The sequence below is a fragment of the Protomyctophum bolini genome (assembly GCF_963924005.1).
Source record: "Protomyctophum bolini genome assembly, chromosome: 3".
Classification (NCBI taxonomy): Eukaryota; Metazoa; Chordata; class Actinopteri; order Myctophiformes; family Myctophidae; genus Protomyctophum; species Protomyctophum bolini.
This window is the reverse complement of record NC_137864.1, coordinates 33,202,190-33,227,133: the sequence shown is the minus strand read 5'-3', so window position 1 is coordinate 33,227,133 and position 24,944 is coordinate 33,202,190. Positions and strand designations below refer to the sequence as shown.

General features: G+C 44.1%; 1 protein-coding gene across 3 annotated transcripts in view; it reads right to left on the bottom strand.

The window, feature by feature from the left end:
- Positions 1-403: 403 nt before the first annotated feature.
- Positions 404-24,944, bottom strand: part of fam193a (family with sequence similarity 193 member A) — a 41,814-nt gene continuing 17,273 nt past the window's right edge. Inside the window, exons 9-24 of one of the 3 annotated variants that reach the window (XM_080759915.1) lie at positions 24,809-24,883; positions 23,330-23,404; positions 21,620-21,732; positions 18,852-19,097; positions 17,614-17,761; positions 16,477-16,668; positions 15,731-16,060; positions 13,045-13,321; positions 12,398-12,694; positions 10,960-11,251; positions 9,369-9,555; positions 7,300-7,554; positions 6,091-6,664; positions 5,124-5,585; positions 4,430-4,511; positions 404-1,899 (exon numbers count right to left, since the gene is read on the bottom strand). In XM_080759915.1, the coding sequence (XP_080616041.1) occupies positions 1,806-1,899; positions 4,430-4,511; positions 5,124-5,585; positions 6,091-6,664; positions 7,300-7,554; positions 9,369-9,555; positions 10,960-11,251; positions 12,398-12,694; positions 13,045-13,321; positions 15,731-16,060; positions 16,477-16,668; positions 17,614-17,761; positions 18,852-19,097; positions 21,620-21,732; positions 23,330-23,404; positions 24,809-24,883 (3,699 nt within the window). In that variant the 3' untranslated portion in view covers positions 404-1,805. The remainder of the gene's footprint in view (positions 1,900-4,429; positions 4,512-5,123; positions 5,586-6,090; positions 6,665-7,299; positions 7,555-9,368; positions 9,556-10,959; positions 11,252-12,397; positions 12,695-13,044; positions 13,322-15,730; positions 16,061-16,476; positions 16,669-17,613; positions 17,762-18,851; positions 19,098-21,619; positions 21,733-23,329; positions 23,405-24,808; positions 24,884-24,944) is intronic. The other 2 variants (XM_080759916.1, XM_080759917.1) reach the window with 2 other exon arrangements.

Below are 24,944 nucleotides of genomic sequence, written 5' to 3'. Positions count from 1 at the left end.
TGTGGTTCCTTGAGGGGGTTCATAATGGCCCTTTATGGGTGTGTAACTCTTTGAGTGTACAAATGGAACGGGTCAATTTGTACACTTTTGAGTAAACGTTAACAGATACATTGTCGCTTTATATCTTTTCTAGCTGCGTCTCATCTAAAAACTTCAGCTATTTGAAAAAAGACAATCTACAAGCGCACAAGTCGTCATCATATGGCACGTTGTGAGGTTGTAGATCAGTCACTTTGTGAAAATATTTGAGAAGATTTTGAAAAATGTCACCTATATATACACATGGCCAAAATAGGGATACTATTTTAAGGTTACAAACCTGACATGCCTCTTTTCTTGGGGGTGTTTTTGTCTGCCTGCAAGGAAAAATAAGTTTAGACACAAGACTCGCCTCCTGCCATACTACTGTATTCCATCTTTCAAAAAAGAAAGACAAGATTTTAATATTACTTAACAATATGTTAAAAAGTAGCCAGTTTGGCTTCAGTGTTAATACAATATACACTCTATAACAGATCCATGGTGTGAGTACTGTTCTTTGTTTTCTCAATTTCATTCTGAAAGTATTCTGATACAAGCCGGCTACAAGTCAAAAAGAAAACAAAAATAATAATATAATAATAATTATAATAATAATAATAATCTGTAACTGGTACACTTTTACTCAACATTGTTAAAAATAACTGAGGAAAAAAAAAGAGAACATTGTCAAGTATTATGCTTCTTCCTTGCGGTGAAGTCAGTTTAAGTTGTAGGAGGATGGGGGGATGGTAGGGGTTTGGGTGACCAGCTGACCAAGCCCATTCCCATGTCATTTTTCATCGATGAGAGGCCGTGCTCAGTTGGATAACGACAGGATTGTAAAGCCACAATAACTCAATTGTACAGCTGTAGTTTTTTTTTTCATTTTTTTTTTCATAACATTTGTCTTTTCATGTTTTTCTTTCTTCCGTTTTATCCAGATAATCATCATCCTCCTTTCGTTCTTCCTCCTCTCGTTTGGATGTTAACTCCATCCAAATGTACAAACGTGTCTTTTTTGGGGGGTGGGGGGGCAAATGGTGGAGAGATCACTGGTTCCTCTTCAGTCAAGAGAGAGAAAAACGACGCACTGACTCAAACTCATGAAGCACACAAAGGACCATTAAATCAGTGAGAAGTAGCCATTTTGGTGATTTTTCCAAGTGTAGCGCGTCTGTGTGATATTTATTTATTCATTTATTTATTCATTTACTTTCTCATAGATTCTGCGAGAAGGGTTCAGTCCGGGCGGGGGTTTTGTGGTTGGAACCATACAGCGACGAGAGCAAAGCAAGGCATCATGGGACAGATTGTGGGAACAGCAGAGTGGGGATGCATGGTAGGGCAACAGTTATACATGGCTGTGGGTCAGTGGTTCTCAAAGTGGGGTCCTTGAGGGGGTTCCAGGGGGTCCCCAGCTTAAATATGATTGATAGTTAGGAACCAAATAGACCCTTACAGGTCTGTAACTGCCGATTGTATACACAAATTGGAACCAAGTGGACACTTACAGGTCGGCAACTGTAGCGCAAACAAACTGACCCTTGTACGGGCACATTTGGTTCCATTTGTGCATTCTAAAGAGTTGTGTGGGTCCGTAGCCTAATGCATTCCAAACTTTTAGGTCCATTGGTGTAAGGTGGTTTTGGGCAAAGAGCAGGAGAACACCGGGAAAAGGACGACGACGACATTGTTTTGGGGATGATGGATTTGTCAGATTTGGGGGCTGATTGCTTCCTGCCACGCTCTGTCAGTCAGTCACACCAGTAGACCACGCCCACTCTTCAATGTGCAGCGAAGGTGCCTCTCTTCAGGCTGAAGTTGGACCAGTTGATGGACAATCGCTGCCGGGTCTGCCGGGCCGAGTCCAAACAGAACCTGATGAGAGACGGAATTCTCTCAGGATTCAAAATAAAAAATAAATAGCTAAAGGTCAGATCTTACAAGCTCAAAACGTGTCGCTTTGCGCCGTGTTTCGAGGTTGCAGATCTGCTACTTTGATGTAACACTGGAGTATCAAGTAGCGGTGTTAATTTATGAAAAAATAAACAAAAACATGTTACGGTTTCTGCCTGACAGTGATGATTTTCATTTTTTTAAACGTCGGCTATCGGCGTTATGTTGCTGTTATGCAGCCGATTATGTCCCCATTTATTTTCTTAGAGAGATGAAGATACACACGGAGAAGACAGTTTGTATGATTTTAGTGGTAACATAGCAGTACAACTAGTAGTAACTTTAGTGACACTGAGTTTACCAGTAACTTTACAGGGAATTCTTGCAATAACAGTTAGTCCATTAAACACATGCTGTGTGAGTCACCAGGACCCAAGTTCACATCTGCTATGCTCTGCCCTCTGTGTCCTGTCTCTCTACCCTATAGTGTCTAGTCTACTAGCCAAATGAAGCATAAACTGACAAAAGATCCTCTCTAGAAGATTGGAAAAATTTAACTTTTCAGGGAAAAAAAACTATTTTCTAATAGAGCCAATGTAATGATTCAATCACAAGCACGTGTTAATACATGCTATTGGTTAAGCCATTAAAAGCATGTGTGTCATACTAGATTTTAGTGCTGCGAGCTTGTAGATGTGACCCATGTGAACTGAGTGGTGCATCTCTCTCTCTCTCGCTAGGACATTCCTGGTTGTAGGAGTGGTTGCACCACTCAAAAAAAATTAAAGGGTGCCTGGAACAAATGGGGGATCATGGCCAAATACATATTCTTTACAAAGCTGGAGAAACACTGATATAGCAAGAGAACTGTTATAATTTGTATGATAGTAATGATTAAAGGAAGACTGACACGCCCCTCGGGAGCTAATAACTGCTATCAAACAATGCTATCATGATTCTGACGTCAGAGTGGCGAAAGCTTTCCCCAACGACTTCTATGCGGGCTCGCCGGGCTTGGTGGCCGTGGTAGCATAGCAACTTATGCTACTATTTTGGTGTCACATTTAGCTTGAATACTGGGTGAAAGTCTCATTAAAAAAATTATTTTTTCACAACATTGTTCAGGTGAACTGTGTGTTTATGCTTGTTCATTGTAATAATCAATATCGCTATGATTATTTTATTTATCGCCGCGTCGCTCCGCATGACAACATAGTCTAGCCCGTCTCAGATGCAGGCTGCACACACACGGGGGGACGGACGGATGGACGGACGGACGTATAGTCTCTGGTCAGGTCCCCGCATTGAACTGGGCATGTGTGTACGCACACACACACACACACACAGACACACACACACAACTTTTAGCCGTGGCTATAGTGCATGACAGCGGGGAAGAGATTCCGTGCCATTGCATGTGTGTGTGTGTGTGTGTGTGTGTGTGTGTACACACATGCCCAGTCCCCCGTAGAGGCTCATGATCTCGTCCGCAAGACTATGCCTCGGCATAGCGATATTTATTATTACAATGAATACAAACATAAACACACTATAGTTCACTTGAACAATGTTGTGGTAACTAACTACGGTATTACAGAGTGAGAGCGAGGGTGTACATGTCAGCCTGCGGCTGAGAGGGGAAAAGAACAGTAGTCGCGCTGCTCTCACAGCGGCCAGACAACAGCAGACCGTCCGTAGTCGCGACTGTCGCGCTGCGGGGCTGAGAGGTCTCAGAGCAGGCAGACAGGGGTGTTGGCGACCGGGGGAACATGGGACTCCAGTCCAAAATTTGCGCTTGTGCTGCAGTTCCCCTAAAAAACCCCACGCCAACCTCAATTGCATTCAAACTAAGCATTTCTGGCGAAAAAATAATTTTTTTCAATTACATTTATAGCCAATATGACGCTAAATGTACCGTCAAAAACGCTAGCCTGACCTATAGCCACTTGTTGCTAGCGCCGTAGCCCCGTTTCAAACTGTTTCAAACTGTTTTCAGTCAGACCACGTGATGTGCTGTACCACCCATATTAATTTCGGGGCATGTCAGCGGACCTTTAAGTTATGTCTTGATAATGACCGCTCCGCTCTACATACCGCTGCCTAATCAAACCCTCTGAGCACCAGCTGCGTCCCACTTGATTTACTGCCGTTTCCAACATGACAGCCATGTAAACACACACTGTGACACACAATATAATTTACTAAATCTAAACATTGCTCTCAAAAATGTTTTTGAAAACATTTGAGAGAGAAATAGACAAAGCAGTAACCAAAAATGGATTCTATTTGATCAACTCACTTCCTCGTTTTCCGACAGTGCTCCAACCCTGCAGCTGGGCAGACGCAGCCAGTGTAAACTTGTGTTTTGGGTCAATTTATAAATGTATGTCATGCTGTGGGTGTATAGTTGTTACTTTTGTTTGACTCAATATCGACAGCACCATCTTTGCTGTATCCATAACTAGTGGAAGATACCGCCCGTCATGGTGACAACACGCTATACTGTACATACCTTTTGAAATATTCGACTTCTCTTTCAGTCTCGTCCATTTCAGTGCTGTCCAGATCGATGTCTTTGGGAAGGAACACATCATCTGCAAGCAACATGGTATATGAATACAAATGGCATCTTTTAGTGTAGCCCTTAACAATATTGTTCCTTTGAACTGTATTAAAACAAGATGATGCATTATCTCAAGGGGCTTATCCTTCAAGTAAAAAAGGTACTGCGGGATCGATCTTACCTTACCCCTAAAGTTATTAGCCACATTTTACTAGTTTTAAAAAGATTTTAAAATAGTTCCAACTAGCCGAAGTACACATGGCCCCATGAAGCCTTGAATTCATGGAGATTTGTTTTGTTTTTGTCTCCTTACTGAGCCAATATTTTTATGACCGCCGGAGTACTACTTTCTGGTAGGAGACTCAATGAAAGTAGAGACTCTCTTTTGGAGTACTACTTTCTGGTAGGAGACTCAATGAAAGTAGAGACTCTCTTTTGGAGTACTACTTTCTAGTAGGAGACTCAATGAAAGTAGAGATTCTCTTGTTTTCTTTTGAGATATTTGGTGTTTACATCATCATAGAACGAAATGTTCTGTGGGTCATGAAAGATAAGTAAAACTGCTCAAAAAGCTGGCACGGGCTGGACAGGCTATGTAGGAAACTAGGTGATTTGACTGTGAAATAAAAACAAAGACACCGACCTATGGAGGTGTTAGTCTTGTCTCCTTTCTTCTTCTTGTTCTTCTTGGTCTTGCTCTTGGGCTGCGGGGACTCGGCCTTCCCGTTCTGCTGCTCCTGAGGCTGGGAGGAGGAGGTGGTGTAGGAGGGTGGAGGAGGTGGAGACGGAGAGGAGGACGAGGTCACCACTGGAGGGCTTCTCCTCTCCTCCTTCGGGTGCTGCCTCTTCCCGACAGAGACGTGGTGGTGGTGGGTTCCGTTCCTCTCCTCTTTTCTGGGGGTCTCGGGGATGGCGATGAGCGGCGCCGGGGCCTCGGCGGGAAGCCTGCCTCCGGTTGCTTTGGTGTCTTGTGTGTTGGTGGAGGTGGTGATGGAGGTGCCGTTAACCATCTTTCCCAGCAGCTCTGAGCCTCTGGGAACCTCTGCCGCTTTCTTGACCACAGTGTCGGTGCTGGTGGCCATCTTGGCCAAATGCTTGGCCCTACCTTCAGGGATGAAAAAATAAATGAATGAATGAATGAATACTCTCTCATGATGACTGAATTCTTAGGACCAATCTGCAATTTGTGCAAGATGTGTGAAAGAAAGCCTCCTCACTAGCGCTCTAAACACCTCACTAGCACACTATAAAATATGAACAATTATGTTTCGGTGCCGTCAGTGTTTCCAAATGTATGTTCCTGCTCCTAGACATGCATCCCACCAGATTTAGGCGTTTTAACCTTTGCTTTCATGACATGAGATCATTAGGGATTTATGTTTTTATAACATATCTGAGATCATTAGGGCTTTTATGGGAGATTCTTTTGAACATCTATATTCTATATACCAATAAAAAAATGCGTTGAAAATAGCAGATCTATAAGATCAGATATTGTACACTGCTTTTTTTTTTTTTTTTTTAACAAAAACAAAAATAAAAATGTGTGACAACTACTGATTTAGAAGGAATTTGTAGGCCTCTGGTCTTTAACGGGTCAATCCACGTACCTTTGACCTCGGGCTGAGGCGTGGTCGACATGCCGTTGAAGAGGCTGACCGGGGGTTGGAGGTGGTAGTTTGGTTTGGTGGGTGTGGTGGGCATAGGGGTGACGGGGGTATGTTTCTCCCTGGTGTTCTTGGGGCTGTGCTGAGGCTGCGTGTGGCGCGGTGGCGCCGCCTCTCCGTTGGTCCGGGGAGGAGGAGGAGGAGGAAGCGGCTGGTGCTGCTCTTGGCGGTCGGGGTTGATGCGGATGAGGGAGTGGAGGAGCTGCGTGGAGGTCCTGCCGTGGTGGAGGTTTTTCTCCAGAACATTCTGGGCCGTCTGCCGCAGGGGCTGGGGGTTGTTGCTCTGGGGAGGAGGCGCGGCGGCGGCGGGGGGAGGAGCGGCGTTCTCCTTGGAGCGCTCCTTCTTCTTCTTCTTGGCGGCCTGGCGGAGGTGCTGCAGCTCCTGCAGGCGGAGGAGCTCCCGCTGGAGCGCGGCCTCCTCCTCCGCACGCCTCCGACTGCGCTCCTCCTCCTCCTGCTGCTGCTGCTGCTCCTCGCGTTCACGCGCCTCCGCCTCCAGGCGAGCCTTCTCCTCCGTCTGAAAACACAGAACACGCTATGATGAAATGAATGCGTGTTCGAATAAGCAAGGGACAATAAGCAAGGGACTCGACCATGCCTTGAACTGCGCAGAATGCATTATTTTCCCTTAATGCCTTTGTCATTTTTAGCACAGATCACTTGCTTATAATCTCATCTGAAGCACAACAAATAAATGATTAAAACAAAAATGTATTTGTATGTCATAGTGTGCATCACCCACATGTGCATTGAGATAATCACAATATTTTTTTGCATAATTGTCAGTCATAATCCTGTCCATGTACAAACCCATGTTAACTTCTAACTCCATTTTAACCATGATAGTATATTCATCCTCCAACTATGTGAGGGGGCCGTGTTTTTTCATTTACTGTTTTCATATATTTTTAATAATGTTTTGGGAAAAGAATAAGGAGTAGGCCAGGACACAATTTTTTTAAGAAAAAACACACGGGCCCCCCTCGCATATTAGGAGGGCAGTATCAGTCAACATAAAAAAGGACGGGTGATTTTGATGATTCCGACATGGTTAAAATAGAGTTTGAAGCTACAATGGGTTTGTATAGGAAGGGGGCGGGGCAGCTAAAATGAATATCTAAATCAAGAATCAAGCAATTTAAAAACTGTCACCTTCTTCTGTTTGTGCCTGGCTCGTTTGGCAGCCTTGGAGCTGGAGGCGGGCTTGGTTTCGGCGCTGTTGATGAACTGCAGCAGGTCCTCCACCCGCCGGTGGTCCTCCACCCCTCCCCCGACAGCTACGTCTCTCTCTGGCAGCGCCGCGGGCTCCTCCCGCTTGGGCTGCTGCTCCTCCTTCCGCTTGGTCAGCCGCAGACGCAGCTTCTCCCTCATCTCTGCATAGTTACGGCTGGTGGGAGCTGCGGGGGGCTGAGACACATGGAGGGTCAGATAACCATTAAAAGTCTTTACCATTAAAACTTCTCCCTCATCTCTGCATAGTTACGGCTGGTGGGAGCTGCGGGGGGCTGAGACACATGGAGGGTCAGATTACCATTAAAACGTATAGACCAATTTTGGTTTACAAACATTGGGACTGGGCGCAAGGGTGACGGTTTCATGTAATCAATTCCCAACAGATCACCAAACCTGTTGTTTTGGAGAGTGCTGGTTTCAGTTCATTCAACCTCCTCTTGTGTGTTGGCTAGTGAGGTGCTCATTTATACTTCAAAGCGCAACAGTATTGCGCACAGAGAACAGCTGATATACAAGCTCAGTGGCATCGCGGATGCCACTGTTGTGAGCGTAGAGGTCTGCTGGTGCGCGTACAGCCATGGACAAACAGGCTCTGCTGCCGTGATCATGAGCGCACCTCCTGTTCTTATGACAGCGTGGGTGTAGGTGTGGTTTTGAGGACAACTGCTTTGAATTGCTATTATTGTTCACACACATCAGAAACAGTGCAGTTAGAACTTTTCCATTGCATCTTATAAAAGGTGGGGTTCTTGTGCTGCTGGCCTGCACGCACATGCTGGTGCTTATCAGTGTGACGTTTGTTAAGGCGTCTATAGGCCACATGGATTAAAGCAGTGGTTTTCAACGCTTTTCATGTTAAGGCCCATTATTTGAGCTACAGACCATCATTTGATGAGATTTTACCTTGCAGACCCAAAACGAAAGAATGTCCACATTTCCATGCTGAATTTATGTTAGTACTTGGTACAATACGAGAGATAATAGGAAAACGTTGATCAAAATAACAATTTATTACATTCTAATTGTGTAGACAATACACAAGAGCGCCTCCTCGTCTCCCCAAAACAGTAATGGTGGAGGTGGTCGCGCTGATCGGACAAATAACTGGCTAAGAGTCTTTAGAAGCATTCCTATTTTAGATGCGCGGTCACGGGGAGTTGCTATTGAGCCACTAAACACAGTCGCTTTATTTATCCAGTGCGATTTGAAATGGAATACTCATAAAAAGAACTAGAAAGGCCTCATCCACCACCTTACTCTTTTTTCAATGCATTGAGGCTGAAGAGAAAGCAATCGAACATGGAGCTGCCGATCGACGAGAGCTTTGATTAGCGGTAAGCCAACTTAATAAATAGCTAAATAACACGTTAACGGCACGGTTGGCATCGTTGGTATGGGATTTAATTAAAGAGGCGTTAAATAAGTCTGGAATGAGTTAACATTAGTATAACTCTTGAGTGTAAAATGAAAACAAATGAACCCGTAAAGATCTATAAGGTTACCAACTCGATAATTTAGCTGGTTGAGAACCTGGTTGAGAACCACTGGATGAAAGCTAAATAAAATATCATGACTGAAGAATTGTCTTGAGATTTGTGAAACAGCGGGAAAAGGAGCACCGACAAACTAGCACTCCGTTTCATAATCAATTATTAGCACAATATGTACAGTACGGTTATGATTTTGGTGGCGACACACATTTTCTGAACTCTATGGCTATTTTGGCCACTTCAAAGACTCATTGTAAGCTTAACCTATTCTGCATGACAGGCTTCCATGCTGGCTTCAATAGAATCCAAATGAGAGAAATAATGTTGTGGCGAATGACAACTTTAATCCATGAGGCCAGCAACGCATTGTGAACGCATTGTGAACTTCTAGATTTGCCATCTAATTTCTCTCGAGTCAAGCTACAGTTTGGGGAACTAGCGGTCTTAGAACCACAAATCTAAGAAACAAACAAAAAACAAGATATGGTGTGTCCTCACCCCGCCGTGTCCGAAGAACTCGCAGTAGCAGCAGTCACAGTACTTTCCTTCCTTCTGGTTGGTGGAGGTGGATGTGGAGGAGCTGTGCTCCGAGCAGCTGTCCTCGTCCTGGCTCTCCTCTCCGTCGTACGCCTGGTGAGAGTACGCCCCACTGCCGTCGCACCGGTGGCCCTCGCAGTCTGGGTCACTACACACACAAACACACTTGAAATGTTTATTTATGTCCACATAATGAGAAGTACAGGAATACCTTGTACAAAGGACATAAACACTGCCAGTGCAGTTTGACAGTGGGAGAGCAGCCAGTTACAACATGCATGGACGGCAAAGCATCGTTACATACAGTACAGCTGACACACACACACACCCCTATTTTGAAGGGATTCCTTCAAAATAGGAGCTCTGGGGTGCCGGAAAGACATGGCCGCTTTTACTGTGAACACCCCCCCATGATCCAAAATTTGAACGAGAGGCGGATGAGGAGCAGAAATGAAGTGCTAGTATATCCATCAGATCAAAACCACGGAGAGCACCCTGGATTAGGAGAGACGAGGCATTCTTTCTCACGCGCTAACAGGCTAGTGAACGGGAAGCCAATATGACCGTAGAGCGAAGCGTACGGTGGCCGAGAGTCTGACTCAAAACGTTTTTTTCTTTTTAAAGGAAAAAAAACAGAATATTGTCCCCTTGCCTGATATCATTGAGGACGTGCTAGGACGTGTACACACGTCCAATGCATCCGTCGATTGGATTCCCTATGACGTGTGGACTCGTCGGATGGACAGAAACAGTTAATTTTGACAGCAAATTTAGATTTTGTCATAGTTTTAGGAATAAAAATTTGTTTTAGTCGCCTAAATAATCATAAGAAGTCGACTAAATCTACAGTTGATTACGTCAACAGAAATGCATTTTGGCAGGCTTTGATGGCGTCGTAAGTTCGTAACGGCTGATTTTACGCTTGGTTGCATGCTGAAAATGGCGTGACACCTTGTGAGGTTGTAGATCTTCTATTTTCAGAGTGCAACACCAGAGTAGTTAAGTTATCTCTTCTCCACTAGTCCATCCATAGCATTTTAGTTTTGTTGACAAAATTGTCAATGTATTTAGTATTTGTCATCATAGCTTAGTATTTATTTCGTTTTTGTCTACCTACCTTTTTTCGTGAAAAAGGTAGTCAACGAAATATTCGAGTAACACAGTGACACAAGCGAACTGATCTACGAAAACAATCCCAAAAGAAGGGACCGGTTTCACCACTTCGGCCCCATTACATAAGCTATTTTCAAAAAGACTCTTGAAAGCTAGCCCAAACAAGCAACTACATACACATCAGAAACAACGGCAACCCACAACTATGAATATTTACAAGCACCTTTACAGGATAACAAGCCTTTTAGCTCTCTTTGGTGGAGACCCAAATCACACTACAAGCACCAAGTCCTAACCGGCAATTCTGCCAAGGTACACGGAAATTGCAGTAATGTGTTACTTTTACCAACACTGCTCACGACCGATAAAAACGTGTATGTGACCCCCAAAATGGGTCCCACTCCCAAGCCATTGTTTTGTTAACACTAAGTAGACCAACCTGCAGACACTGGGTGGGGCGCTGACGGGACCATCAGCCGAGGGGGCCGGGGGCTCCGTGGGGGGCAGGCACAGACCCTGGTGGGAGTCCATGAAACCCGGGGCCGGGGTGGCCATCTTTGGGAAGGGCTGTGGGGATCCCATGGTGGGGAGGTGCGAGGCGGGTGCCGGGGGTAACGCAGGGCCTGAGAGAGGGGGAAGGGAGGCCAGCCCTGTGGGGCTGTTCCTGGGGACACCTGGGACCGTGGACTGCCGATGGTGGTCCTCTTTACCTAGGCTGTGAAACACGTCATCTGGAAGGACAGAGAAACGAGGCAACGGTGGATGAGAACACTGACGACAGAGAGAGTATTTAATAATCTTTGTATAACTGAGGCTTCCTATAATTGCAGGGTTGCCGTCAGGGAGGCTGATGTTTCCCATTTGAGGAAGCCCTATGGCCTTATGGGACTCTCTTATCTTAGATGGCTAGGAGGGAGCTGATCAGTACAGCTTGAGCCTGAGATTTAGTCAGGCCTCCTTGGTATGCTCACAATATTATGTACTAATACCAATGTGTGCGTCGCCTCTATATAAAGGCTATGTGGCGTCATGCTGTGACGTCACGCTGTCAACAGTTTCCGTGCCAACACCTTGGTTAAACCTAGTGGTCTAGACTTGGTGAGCTCAGTTTAGCCCACTATTTCTCACAATTTTGGGTCGCAGGCAAACGTCTATTTTCTCTTTCGGGCCACGAGTGAAAGTATGGGAACCAGCGGTTCCCAAAGAGTGGAGGGCTCTTACTAGACTGGACAATGTTTTAGAAGGAGGGCTCTTACTAGACTGGACAGTGTTTTAGAAGGAGGGCTCTTACTAGACTGGACAATGTTTTAGAAGGAGGGCTCTTACTAGACTGGACAGTGTTTTAGAAGGAGGGCTCTTAGACTGGACAGTGTTTTGGAAGGAGGGCTCTTACTAGACTGGACAGTGTTTTAGAAGGAGGGCTCTTACTAGACTGGACAGTGTTTTAGAAGGAGGGCTCTTACTAGACTGGACAGTGTTTTAGAAGGAGGGCTCTTAGACTGGACAGTGTTTTAGAAGGAGGGCTCTTACTAGACTGGACAGTGTTTTAGAAGGAGGGCTCTTACTAGACTAGACAGTGTTTTGGAAGGAGGGCTCTTAGACTGGACAGTGTTTTAGAAGGAGGGCTCTTACTAGACTGGACAGTGTATTAGGTGGAGGGCTCTTACTAGACTGGACAGTGTATTAGGTGGAGGGCTCTTACTAGACTGGACAGTGTATTAGGTGGAGGGCTCTTACTAGACTGGACAGTGTTTTAGAAGGAGGGCTCTTACTAGACTGGACAGTGCATTAGGTGGAGGGCTCTTACTAGACTGGACAGTGTATTAGGTGGAGGGCTCTTACTAGACTGGACAGTGCATTAGGTGGAGGGCTCTTACTAGACTGGACAGTGGTAGGCGTGCAGGACACGGAGGAGGTGGAGGCAGACGTGGAGGCCATCACCACACGACTGCTCTCCATGAAGGCATCCTGGAAGTTGTACAGACACTTCTTCTTGGCGCCGCTCTTCTTCTGCTCCTTGGCTTCCGGCGAGGAGGAGGTGGTGGAGGAGGAAGAGGCGGAGGAGGGAGGGGTGAGAGGGGTGGGGAGGGAGCAGGGGTGCTCCCCCCCGTGGGGGCCGATGGACGTGGTGGGAGGGAGGGGCACATCGGGGAGGGGCGGGCCCAGCATGTCACCTGGTGGGAAAGAATTTAAGGGGTGCTCATCAAAACAAATCGATTTAATTGACTATAACAAATGATCCATTTCAATTAAATAATCGATTTAGCAGCTCGAAATGAGAGCTTGTAGATCTGCTACTTTTGCCGTTTTGGAATTTGAATCCTGAAAAGTTAAGTTTTGGACATATGAGGTTTCCAAACGACACATATCTACATACACCCTTTTCTTTCTTTTCTCACGTTATGAATACAATGTAATGTTACTGTACCTCACCAGCAAGATGTACATTATGTACATGCATATTGTTTTCTGTTGCACAAACTAATACAAACAAACAAAACAAAAACATCCATTAAGCCCTCACCAGGCAGTGACTCAGGCAGCAGCACAGAAGGGTTCCAGCTTTTCATCATAGCAGCGTCACACAGGTTCTCAAACTTGAGTGAGAGGCACTGCAGTGAGTTGTTCCAGTCCCCAGAGCCGCCCGTCGGCCCGCCGAAACAGTTCTGGTAGACGTGGTCCGGTAGAGAGGGACTGAAGGCCGGCTGCTTGGCTGCAGAGTGGACGTGGTCCGGTAGAGAGGGACTGAAGGCCGGCTGCTTGGCTGCAGAGTGGTTGGACGTCGGGGTTGGAGGGAGAGGCTGAGGAGGACAGGAGCCAATGCGATTAGAGTTCCACCGATGTATTGCTTTGGCCAACATGTGGGTCATTATTTGACTTTTTTGAGGGGCACTAGAACCTCCTATAAACAGCTATAGTGCAGATTATGTCTGAACAAACATTAAATGCCATTGACAATGAATGGAGAATTTAAGTCATATGTGCCTGAGCAAATCGGCTGCCTGTTGGTAATATGGGACCACTATTATTGGTGACGTAACTAAGGTATAAGGTAAATTGAATTAATGTATTGATATTTATTTTCGTATTTGTTATTTTTTTATTATGCAGGCGATGTGTCACGATTTATTTTACCTTTAGAATTGTTCACGACATTGTCGGCTTGTAGATTGACTGTTCATGGATTTATGTTATGAAGTTTGCTAGTGGTTACGGTGATTTGGGTTGTCACAATTCTTCAAATCCACTTGCTGTTTTGAATCCGACATAAAGGAACCGACGTGAACAGTCAAGCTTTTCATACTCTGCTAAACTGCTAGCTGCATTAAACATTTCCAAACATCGTCTAATAATACACATTAATGATAATGGTCCAAATGGACAACATTTAAGACTGAACAGAATGAATAATGAACAATGAGTATGGGGGAATGAGAAACAGCAAATGCCTACAAATATGTAATGTAACATGCAAGGTTTGAAACGCAATGTCGATTTTATTTTTTTATTTTGTTTTTGGTTATTTTTGTTTTTTCATGTTTGTTTGTACTGTACGTTTTCTTCTGTAGTTTCTTTTCTTTCTTTTGTCATTGTTCAAAAATGTATACATTTTTAAGTGATAAAAAAAAATAGACATTCATTGGTCCTTTGAAACGGTCACATCATGTCTCACACACTCAAAGAGTTGAATAGCCTTGAACCTTTTTCTATAGTTTCAGAATTGTAATAATGCATTAGTCTTAATCATTTACAATTCCAGTGGGAGAGCAAAGTTTAAAAAAAGGTTTCAATAATGCCAATATGCAAAGATTGTCAATATTCATTGGTAAAAATGAAACAGCCTCAACTTTGTTGATATATGAAATTAACTGATTGGACTCTATACTGGGTATAGGGCGACCCCTAGTGGCAGGGAAGCACAGTTACAGCACATGAAACCTAATCAAACCAAAACCGAATCATGCTTCCTGGAACACAATGCAAATCTCCCCAAAGACAAGGAAATGAAAGTGTCATCTTTCCCAGATAGAAAACTACCCCAAACTACCTCACGTTCTGTTCCAGTACCATTGGGGAAAATGGAGAAAAGTACCACCCTGGAATAGTGTGACAAAATTCCAATTGCTTACTTAATATAATGTATAGTAGATAGAGCTTACTTTTATAATGTATAGATAGAGTTTTTATTAAAGTGTCCTACATCATAAGATGCCCAGGCTTACAAGACACTCACAAAATTGTACATACATAGTGATACATATACACAAAATACATAGACAGTTACTTATGGATACATCGTTTTCCAACATAACTGCCATGCCATCTCTATGAATGTTCCTAAAACAAAAACTTCATTACTGAACAACCAATTTAACATAAAACATTCAGACATCCAAAACAAATCTGGGTTCTTATCCTGAATTTTTTTCAAATAAAGCGTTTCTTAAATCATGGTATAGTGGACAGTAATGATATATAAATATGTGTATATAATTCGATTCACTCGATTGTTGTGCCAATCTAACCACTTACAACCCAACGTCCCCAAAGTCCCAACACCCTGAGCGGCATAAACCGAGTTCTCCGTCCTGTCAAATAACGCCCAGCGCTCAGGACTGAGATTAATAAAAGGACGGAGATTCATTGATATCAAAAGCGATCGCATCGCTCCACAGGGCTGTTGGGCAACATTCAATGTCCTCCACAGGCTGTTGGGCAACATTCAATGTCCTCCACAGGCTGTTGGGCAACATTCAATGTCCTTTCCGGTTGGGACATCATCTAAAATGTTCCCCCCCATTTTAGCGGATCAGATCAAAAATCTCAAAACGTGAATAACTCTTGATCTAAATCAATCCGTCCAATTCTAATCAAAGATTATATTTTAGACGGCCCATCGCTAGTTGCGTTAGAGTCGTTAAATGTACTCTGTTGATGCAAAACTCTGGGCGCTCTGATTTAATGGTCCTAAAAAACCTGGGCGTTCGTGGTGTTAACATAAAAATATATATATTTTAAAATACGTACAATAGCCCATCTACAAATGCAGTGCCATTTCTTTTTTAAAGCCATTTTGGGAGGGGAAAGATATGGCTATTTGGGGGTCGTTCCTTGGCATGGAAGAGTTTGGGAACTCCCTGTGCCGAGGTGACCCGGTTCCACCTTCCTGCGTGTGAGTGTGTGTATGTGTGTGTGCGCAGCCGTCTCACCTTGTTGTGTGCGCTGAGCGGGGGGCTGGGAGGGTAGAGCGTGGGGTGCAGCAGGGGTCTGGGGAGGTGAGACAGGTTGTGCAGGGGCATGTGGCCGTGGATGTGCGGGTAGAGGTGCAGGGCCGGGTGGGAGGTGTTGGGCGTCTTGCCACCGCAGCTGTCCGGGGAGGGGGGCGCGAAGATCTGGTGTCCCATGGCGGGCGGGGGAGGGGGAGGAGGGGGAGCGGCGGTGATGGCGCCGTGGAGGCGACCCGGGGGAGGGGTCAGGGAGGCGGAGCTGGGCTCCTGGTTGCACACGTGACATTCACACGCATGCTGCACCTGTTCCACCTGAAGATGACACACACAATAACCACTTTTATTATTACTTGATCATACTACAGCGTCACACAAAGGTATCAAAAGCAGATCCACGAGCCTCACAAATGCATGTTGATCTGCTACTTTTGCTATTTTTGAGAGGCGTTAGCACCTCCTATGTCCAGCTTTGAAAACAAACATTACGTAAACACAAAGGTGCGAGGGGGAAATACGACTTTTTCTTTTGTTAAGAGTGTGCGCCCCGCAGCCTGAGCCTACCGTTACCTGTTGGTGGTGGTAGGATGGTGGAGGACTGTTATTGTTACCTGTTGGTGGTGGTAGGATGGTGGAGGACTGTTATTGTTACCTGTTGGTGGTGGTAGGATGGTGGAGGACTGTTATTGTTACCTGTTGGTGGTGGTAGGATGGTGGAGGACTGTTATTACCTGTTGGTGGTGGTAGGATGGTGGAGGACTGTTATTGTTTCGTGAATGTAGCTCCTCCAGCTGCGCCGGAGGATCTCCACCACTATCTGCGTCAGCTTCCTCCTCATCACCGTCTGATGAACTGCTACTGCTGCTAATGCCCTGTAGAGACTGTACCACAGAACTCCGGTATGATGCCCTGTAGACTAGAGACTGTACACAAAGACCCTTATGATGCACTGTAGAGACTGTACCACATGCCCTGTAGGCTAGACTGTACCACATAACACTGTTATGATGCCCTGTAGACTAGAGACTGTACCACAAAACACTGTTATGATGCCCTGTAGACTAGAGACTGTACACAAACACCCTTATGATGCACTGTAGAGACTGTACCACATGCCCTGTAGGCTAGAGACTGTACCACATAACACTGTTATGATGCCCTGTAGACTAGAGACTGTACCACAAAACACTGTTATGATGCCCTGTAGACTAGAGACTGTACCACATAACACTGTTATGATGCCCTGTAGACTAAAGACTGTACCACAAAACACTGTTATGATGCCCTGTAGAGACTGCACCACAAAACCTTGTGATGAACTGTAGCTGAACTTATTTTTTTTTTTTTGCTTTTTTACATCACAGGGGGTCCATGGACTTGGCTGCTACATGAGGTGGCAGTCAAGAATATGGTGGAATGGTAGAAATAGACAATCAACGAGCTGTGACCTTGTAGATTGGCTAATTCATGAAAATCCTGTTGTGCAAATAAGAATGAAACAGGGCTTAAGTGGCTAATCGTTCGGTTGAAATATAAACAATGTAAAATAAAATAATTACTGAGGAAAGAATCAATAGTTGCATCTCTACACTTCCTGTAAAATTCCTGACTTGGCTGTGCGCGGGTGTTGCACACTGAAAATAGTCCAACAATCTCACAACGTGTCACACACCACACCAGTGTGCAACCAAGTATAACTCTGGCTTTAGATTGTACAGAAAAATAAGTGAAGAATAATATTTAATTTAAAAGAGACATCATTTCTTCTTCTTAAAATTGATTATAACATTTTCATTGGTAATCGTGGGCTAGGACGGATGGGGCACAATTCTCTCTGGCATTAGGTGTGTGAACAGTAGAAAACTCACCCCATCCTTTAGTGGCCCTCCCCCGTTCAGGTTGGCGTGCCGACCGTTGACTGTAGCCGTGACGACGCCAGGGTCTTCGTAGCCACCCATGGGATACATGTCCCCAAACTTAGATGACAGCGGAGGCACTTCATCATCATCACTAATACTGAGAGAGAGAGGGAGAGAGAAACGGAGAAAGATTAACCCATTCTGACCTGAGATCAGATTCATACGAGGTTTCCACTGGACACACACTGGTCTGATTAAGCCATTCTGACCTGAGATCAGATTCTAAAAATGTCAGTCGTTCTTCGAATTTTTCATAAATAGCAGACCTACAAGCTCGTATCGCGCCACTCGGTGGCGCGATATGAGCGAGGGGGTTCAAGAGGGTCCCCAGCCTAGCGAGGGGGTTCCAGAGGGTCCCCAGCCTAGCGAGGGGGTTCCAGAGGGTCCCCAGCCTAGCGAGGGGGTTCCAGAGGGTCCCCAGCCAAATCATTTAGGCAGCGAGGGGGTTCCAGAGAGTCCCCAGCCAAATAATTTAGGCAGGGCAAGTGATATTTTATGGTTCAAAACGTTAAAGCTCTATATTCTGATAGCAATCCTTGCTGCTGTTTAGTGTTTGTTGAGTAACAGAGGTATCTATACGAGTCTGCTCAGTTCTTTGTGTCATCACTTCCAATTTCAGTTTATCCTGAATAAGTTCTCTCTTCTGATTGGATAAAATATCCCGACGCGAAAATGCAATTTCTGATTACTGGCAATATCCCTTACTGAACATTAATTATTGTTCCGTCAAGTCTGTACATATACGTACCCCACCGCTAGGGGACATTATTTGCTAGGTCTGTGTGTGTGTATGTGTATTCTTTGTGTATATATAAAGTCACCACCAGCTATGGGTTAAATCGGATCTCGGTTACAAGCAGGATTTTCAAACCTCCATAAGTCGGAATCCAGCATAGCAAAATATAATATAATATTTAAAACAATATGTAAAAACACATACTTGATTATGCGAAAAGGTTACTAACAGAATAATCACTAAGAAAATCTATATTTTGTTAGGGCAGAATAAATTAACGGCCTACTTGATCAAACTACAACCTCACACTAAAGCACTAAAGTATCAGATCCACAAGCTCGAAACTAGATTTGTGCTACTGTTATTATTTTTTTAATCCTGAAAGGTAACCGTTTTGGACATGTGAGGTTTCCAACCCGGCAGATGATTTGCAGCCATAATCTGTACTTACAAGTTGTTAACGTCTCCGTCGGGCAGAATGAGTCGGGGGTGTTGTTGGATGGTGATGGGGGAGCTGGAGTTGGAGCCAGAGGCTGAGCTTCCAGAGGACAGGCTGGGAGGATGCACCTCTGTCAGGTAGTCCCTGGGAGGCCCCTCCCCCTGCATGGGCAGCTTGATGTGCAGGTCCTCCGCGATGGGAGAGTCCATGATGCCACACGTCAGGATGTGCGAGAGACTGCAGTCGTCACAGGTGCACCTGGAGTGTGGGGTGGGGGGAGATAATTTTTTTAAATCCTAGACTTCCTCACCAAGGAGTCTCTCCCAGCTCCTTATCCAGGCCTCAGTCAACGCTTGACAACTAACTCCCTCCTTACTGGTCTCCCGGCATGCACAGTTAAACCCCTTCAACTGATCCAGAATGCCCGCAGAGCACCTGGTCTTCACCCTCTCTGAATGTTCACCTCTGCCCTCTTTACTTTGCTTCACTACATTCTGGTTGCACGTAAAAAAATTAGAACCGATCCTATTTTTAGAGCACGCGTAGGATGGCCTGCGGTTGCGGTATCTGTGCGTCTGGTGTAGCTGGTATCATTGACATATATTGGTCCTAGTGTACGTGCGCAGTAAACGCATACGCACGCGCGCAAAATTGCCTGGTGTAGCTTGGCCGTCAGTCCTTTTATCGAGGGCAGGAATTTCACAGAGGCTATGAAGGCCGTGGGCCTTCTGCCCCTCAAATAAACATATGGCCTGAAGCTACAGTGGCCTTGATGCACTGCCCACACTCCTCTGCCTCTTTCCGGTCAATACAGTTTTTAGACTACCAGTGTCTTTTGTTGAGATTCTGTATCCTTTTTGGTCAACATTATTTACTCACCGACAGTTGTAGAAATAATAATTCATAAGAATAAGCATTGATAAAAATAATTAATAATTTCCGTGTGTTGTTCACATAATTGCGACATTGTTCCCGATGTCAGAACATGGGCTCACAAAAACAAGTTTAAAATACACAATAGGCAAGCCTCATTAGTAATGGATGATTACAAAATACCAGAAAAGGAAGGGAATGTTGAACTAGACTTTCTTATAACAAGCACTAATATGGCTCCGTGTAAAAGAGATCACAAAACTACATTGAAGATTGTACACTGTTGTGTGTACAACGGAGACAGCATGTACCAGGGCAGGAACTTCACGGCCACGGTTATGAAAAATAACATCCTTTAAATTAGGCATGTCCCGATACCGATACTTGTATCGGAATGCCCTCCGATATGCCCTTATTTGGTCATATCGGAATCGGCAAGTAAGCCCCGCACCAATCCGATACCACATTTTCAGGGACTAGGAAGAGCAGCAAGCGTTCACGTCACGGTGCAGCCTGTATAGTGTGTGTGTGTGTGTGTGTGTGTGTGCGCGCTGTATGGTTTACGTCAAGTCCCAAAATCACTTGTTGCTGTGGATCGCTATGACACAGAGCTATGCTGGGACAGTCGCAGAACAGATTCGTTGCAGCTCAGCATTGCAAAAAGATTTCTATCAGCAACAGCAACTGGCCCACTCTCTGTCAGGCATGAACTAAACTCAGTTGATCATGCTGAAATAATCTGATGCGAGACAACGGCTGCGCCTCCACTTCCAATCTAGAATTAATTATATGTCGCCGTACTGTGGAGCGCGTGCAGAAAATAGCCGATCTACAACTCGTCGAGTCGTCGCGCATTGTTTATGGATGCGTTCATGACTCGTTTCTGTCACATCATAAGATACTAATGTAATGGGTAAAGTAATCACTGAGATCAACTCGGAGCAGGCAGCCAGGCAACGCTGTTTGCCTGTTCCTTGGGGCTCAATACACTACGGTAGGCAGAGAGGGACAAGACAGGCGAACATGACTGACGATACCTTACAATAGCGAAAGGGGCCATCTTGTGGCGATAAGACTGTAATAGCAGTCTCTGATTAACAAAATTAAATAATACTTTATACATTGTCTTAAAAAATAAACTTCTCAACTGTGTGTGTGTGTGTGTGTGTGTGTGTGTGTGTGTGTGTGGGGGGGGGGGGGGGGGGTACTTAGTTATTTTATTAATTTGACTTGTGTTTGCAGTGTTGTACATTTATTTTTAAATGTTTTGCAGTGTTCTTATTTTTGTACTATGTGTTTGCAGTGTTGGTGTGTTACTGTACTATATATATATTTATTTTTTTACTTGGGGTGTGTGTGACTGTCTGTGTGTGTGTGAGAGAGTGAGAGAGAGAGAGTTAAAGTGCCAGTTTTGCACAGCACGATTGTAGCATAATTGTAGCTCACATCTGTGGAAAAGATAAATCCTTATTAGGAATAAATTTGCCTCCTGTGTGATATAGCGGAATATTAACATTGTATTTTAACATTAATGCTGGACATATTGGTGGTGGTACTTTAAAAAAGGTTGAGAACCACTGTTGTACAGCTGCTTACCTAATTGTTTGAAGTGAACTTAAGTTACAGACAGTACTTTGCACTTTTTTTTAAAGCACTCTGGTATCAGTATTCAGTATCGCTATCGGCTAACACAGAAATTGTTGGATCGGAATCGGATCGGAAACGAAAAAAGTGTATCGGGACATCCCTACTTTAAATGTATTTATTTCATACCATGTCAAATCTCTCTTAAACCTTAGGTTCAATTCATTATTTCTGTCGACCTGAAATCACTGTCATTTCATGGTCTTGCTGCCCTGGCATATGTTCCCTAGTAAGAGAGAGAACCATAATTCCTATAAACTGACCTCCTTCGGTAGTTGCAGTTTGGACAGTCTGGAACGCTGAGTCGAGAGGACAGCATCCTCATGGTCTCTGTGAAGTTGTTATCTCCGGGGATAGACTTCTTAGTGCTGGTTAACTACAAACAGAGGAAAAAGCATACATCATGTCAGCTTAACACTGAGATCAGATCTTCTACAGCAGAGTTCCTCACATGCAGGGGTATATTATAGGAACTAAAGGGTCTACGTGAGAGAAAGTAGAATATTGAATAGAATAACTTTACTGTAACATTGATCAACTTTGTGTGAACCTGCTGATCTGTAGTAGCACAACTGTTATTGACTAGAAAGCAATATGCCTACTAATTTGCAATTATGCTGGCTTATTGTGAACACATTGACATCAAACCGCATTTGTAATGTTATATTCTTCAAAAGGTGAAAAGGTGAATCTTTCATTCATACCATCATATCGGTGGAAACCGAAAGGTCCCGAATTGTAACTTTTCAGGATTAAAATTCAAAAACAAAAGTAGCAGATCTACAAGCCCAAAACGAGGTTTCTGACCAACAACAACAACGATATGCTAGCTATGGTTATATCTTCTTAAAATGTTGTAGTTGGGTAAAGGAGGAACTTTGATTCAAAAACACGGAAACTGGAGTACAGATTCAGAAGCCAAAATAAATTGAGAACCACTGTACTACAGTAAAAACACTTTCATGTCAAGTTTCATGTTGTGCCAGGGTACCCCTGTGGGTGGTGGGGAGATGAAACCTATTGGCATTCTCTCATTATGTTAAAGGAGAACTTTCTTACCGAATGCTGATGTCAGTATATCCATTAATCAGTGGTAGAGGCAAAGAAAATATATAATATAATAATCCATCGCTTATTTTGATTGCTCGACTATTCTTTTTTGTTTGTTTGTCTTTCATAATGTAGGAGATGTGTCCACAGAGTTGTGTTTGTTTGTCTTTCATAATGTAGGAGATGTGTCCACAGAGTTGTGTTTGTTTGTCTTTCATAATGTAGGAGATGTGTACACAGAGTTGTGTTTGTTTGTCTTTCATAATGTAGGAGATGTGTCCACAGAGTTGTGTTTGTTTGTCTTTCATAATGTAGGAGATGTGTCCACAGAGTTGTGTTTGTTTGTCTTTCATAATGTAGGAGATGTGTCCACAGAGTTGTGTTTGTTTGTCTTTCATAATGTAGGAGATGTGTCCACAGAGTTGTGTTTGTTTGTCTTTCATAATGTAGGAGATGTGTCCACAGAGTTGTGTTTGTTTGTCTTTCATAATGTAGGAGATGTGTCCACAGAGTTGTGTTTGTTTGTCTTTCATAATGTAGGAGATGTGACCACAGAGTTGTGTTTGTTTGTCTTTCATAATGTAGGAGATGTGACCACAGAGTTGTGTTTGTTTGTCTTTCATAATGTAGGAGATGTGTCCACAGAGTTGTGTTTGTTTGTCTTTCATAATGTAGGAGATGTGACCACAGAGTTTTGTCCCAAATGGGCTTCCGTAAAGGCGAACGGCTGATAAACCCCTCCTCCCCGCTCAGAGCCACAGCGCACTAGTGAAAGATTTATTTTTGCCTCTACATGCTGGTTAATGGACATATTAACATTTCTAAATTTGCTTGGGGACCCCCTGGGAGCCACTCAAGGTCATCTTGGGGGTCCCCAGATCCCACTGTGAGGAACAATATGAGAGTATTTCAGAAAACACTACCTGCTCTTCTATAAACCTCCTCTGCTTAAAGAACTCCCAATCCTCTTTCAGCATTCGCTGTTTGGTTTTCAAAGTCTGTAAATGGGGGAAGAAAATAAGACCATGAGGGGGCCATCGTCCACAGAAAGTGTGTCATGCAGTGTTAATTATTTACAGCAAATTCTGATTTAGTTTTAGTCAGACATTTGAACACAGTTCAATTTTAGTTTTAGTAAATTTTTTGTCAACTAAAATCTATTTTGACAGGCCATGATGCGTCGCAATGCATCACTGATTACTCCATCTGCGCCATTAACCACTTGTCTTAAACCCTATATAGTTGACCGGAGTCCCTCAGGGCTCTATACTAGTGTATTTTCCATTTTCTGTTATCACACGTTGCGAGCTTGTCGTTCTGCTATTTTCCTGCGAAAGCTTTCCCCACAATATGAATGCTTGGTTTTTAAGTAGTTGAGACAAATAACGTAAACATGGTTGTGGTAAGTTAATGATTCAATGGCAGGTTGTAAATGAACGGGTTGTCAAGACACAGCCAGGAGGATCAAATGAGGGGTGCCCCTCTCCAAAAGTTGAACTATTTTCTGCTTGAAGCACTCAGCCCGCTCTGCCAATAGAAGCTGGACACAGAGCACTGAACCTGGGAAGTGGGCCGATAATCGCGAGGATCGTTTATCGGTGCCGTGTCATTAGTCAGAAGCTTCAGTCAGAAGTTTCATTGTTCCGAAATTACTGTCCCTATCTCTAACCCTAACCTAAACTTAACCACAAGCACGGGAGCAGTGCATGTTCGCCAACCTTATGTTCGGACTAACGGGACTTCGGATATATGGGCAGTCCCCCGTTTAATAATCGTATCGCAGATATATATATTTTAATTAGTTCTTGTTGAGCTGCATTTGGTAAGCTCTTATTTCACTCTACACAAATCGATTTGCCAGATTGTAAGATTGTAGATCTGCTATTGATTGCGAGTGTTTCCCCCCAGAATAGGGATGCTGGGGGTTCAAGTGGCATTTACAATACAATTGTTAATCACAATAACATTTCCCACAATTATGTTTGGGAAGAGCACTCCAGCACGTCTTTACGATAGAAATGCATGATTTCAGCTTCACACGGGCGCATACAGTCCATTATTGAACATAAAAGGTCAGTTTATTGAGTGTCCCATTATAACTATTAGTAGTTATTTCTGTGATGTCTATCAGATAACATTCAATTGGATATACACACACAGCGGTGTCATGCTCATAGAACGCAGTACCACGCCGTGGTACTAGGAATTTTTTGACGTGCACGCAAAGGGATGGAACAGAACGGTGCATGACAGAACACGTCCCCCTACACGTCGTGTCCCCCCCCCCCCCCCCCCCTGTGTCATTGACTTTGAAAGTGATTGGTGAATGAGCGGTCAACTCGGTGCACGGATGTGATGCTGTGCTTAAAAATATGCATATACAGTAAGTGTAAATTACTTACATTTTTACTAATCAGAGACTTGTGTGGCTCTGTTCGTTGATTGGAGAGATTCTGACCCTCAACCTTAAAAAGCAGCTGGAAAACAAAAAACAAACAAGAAATTCATATGGCATCCCAGATCATCATATATCCACCA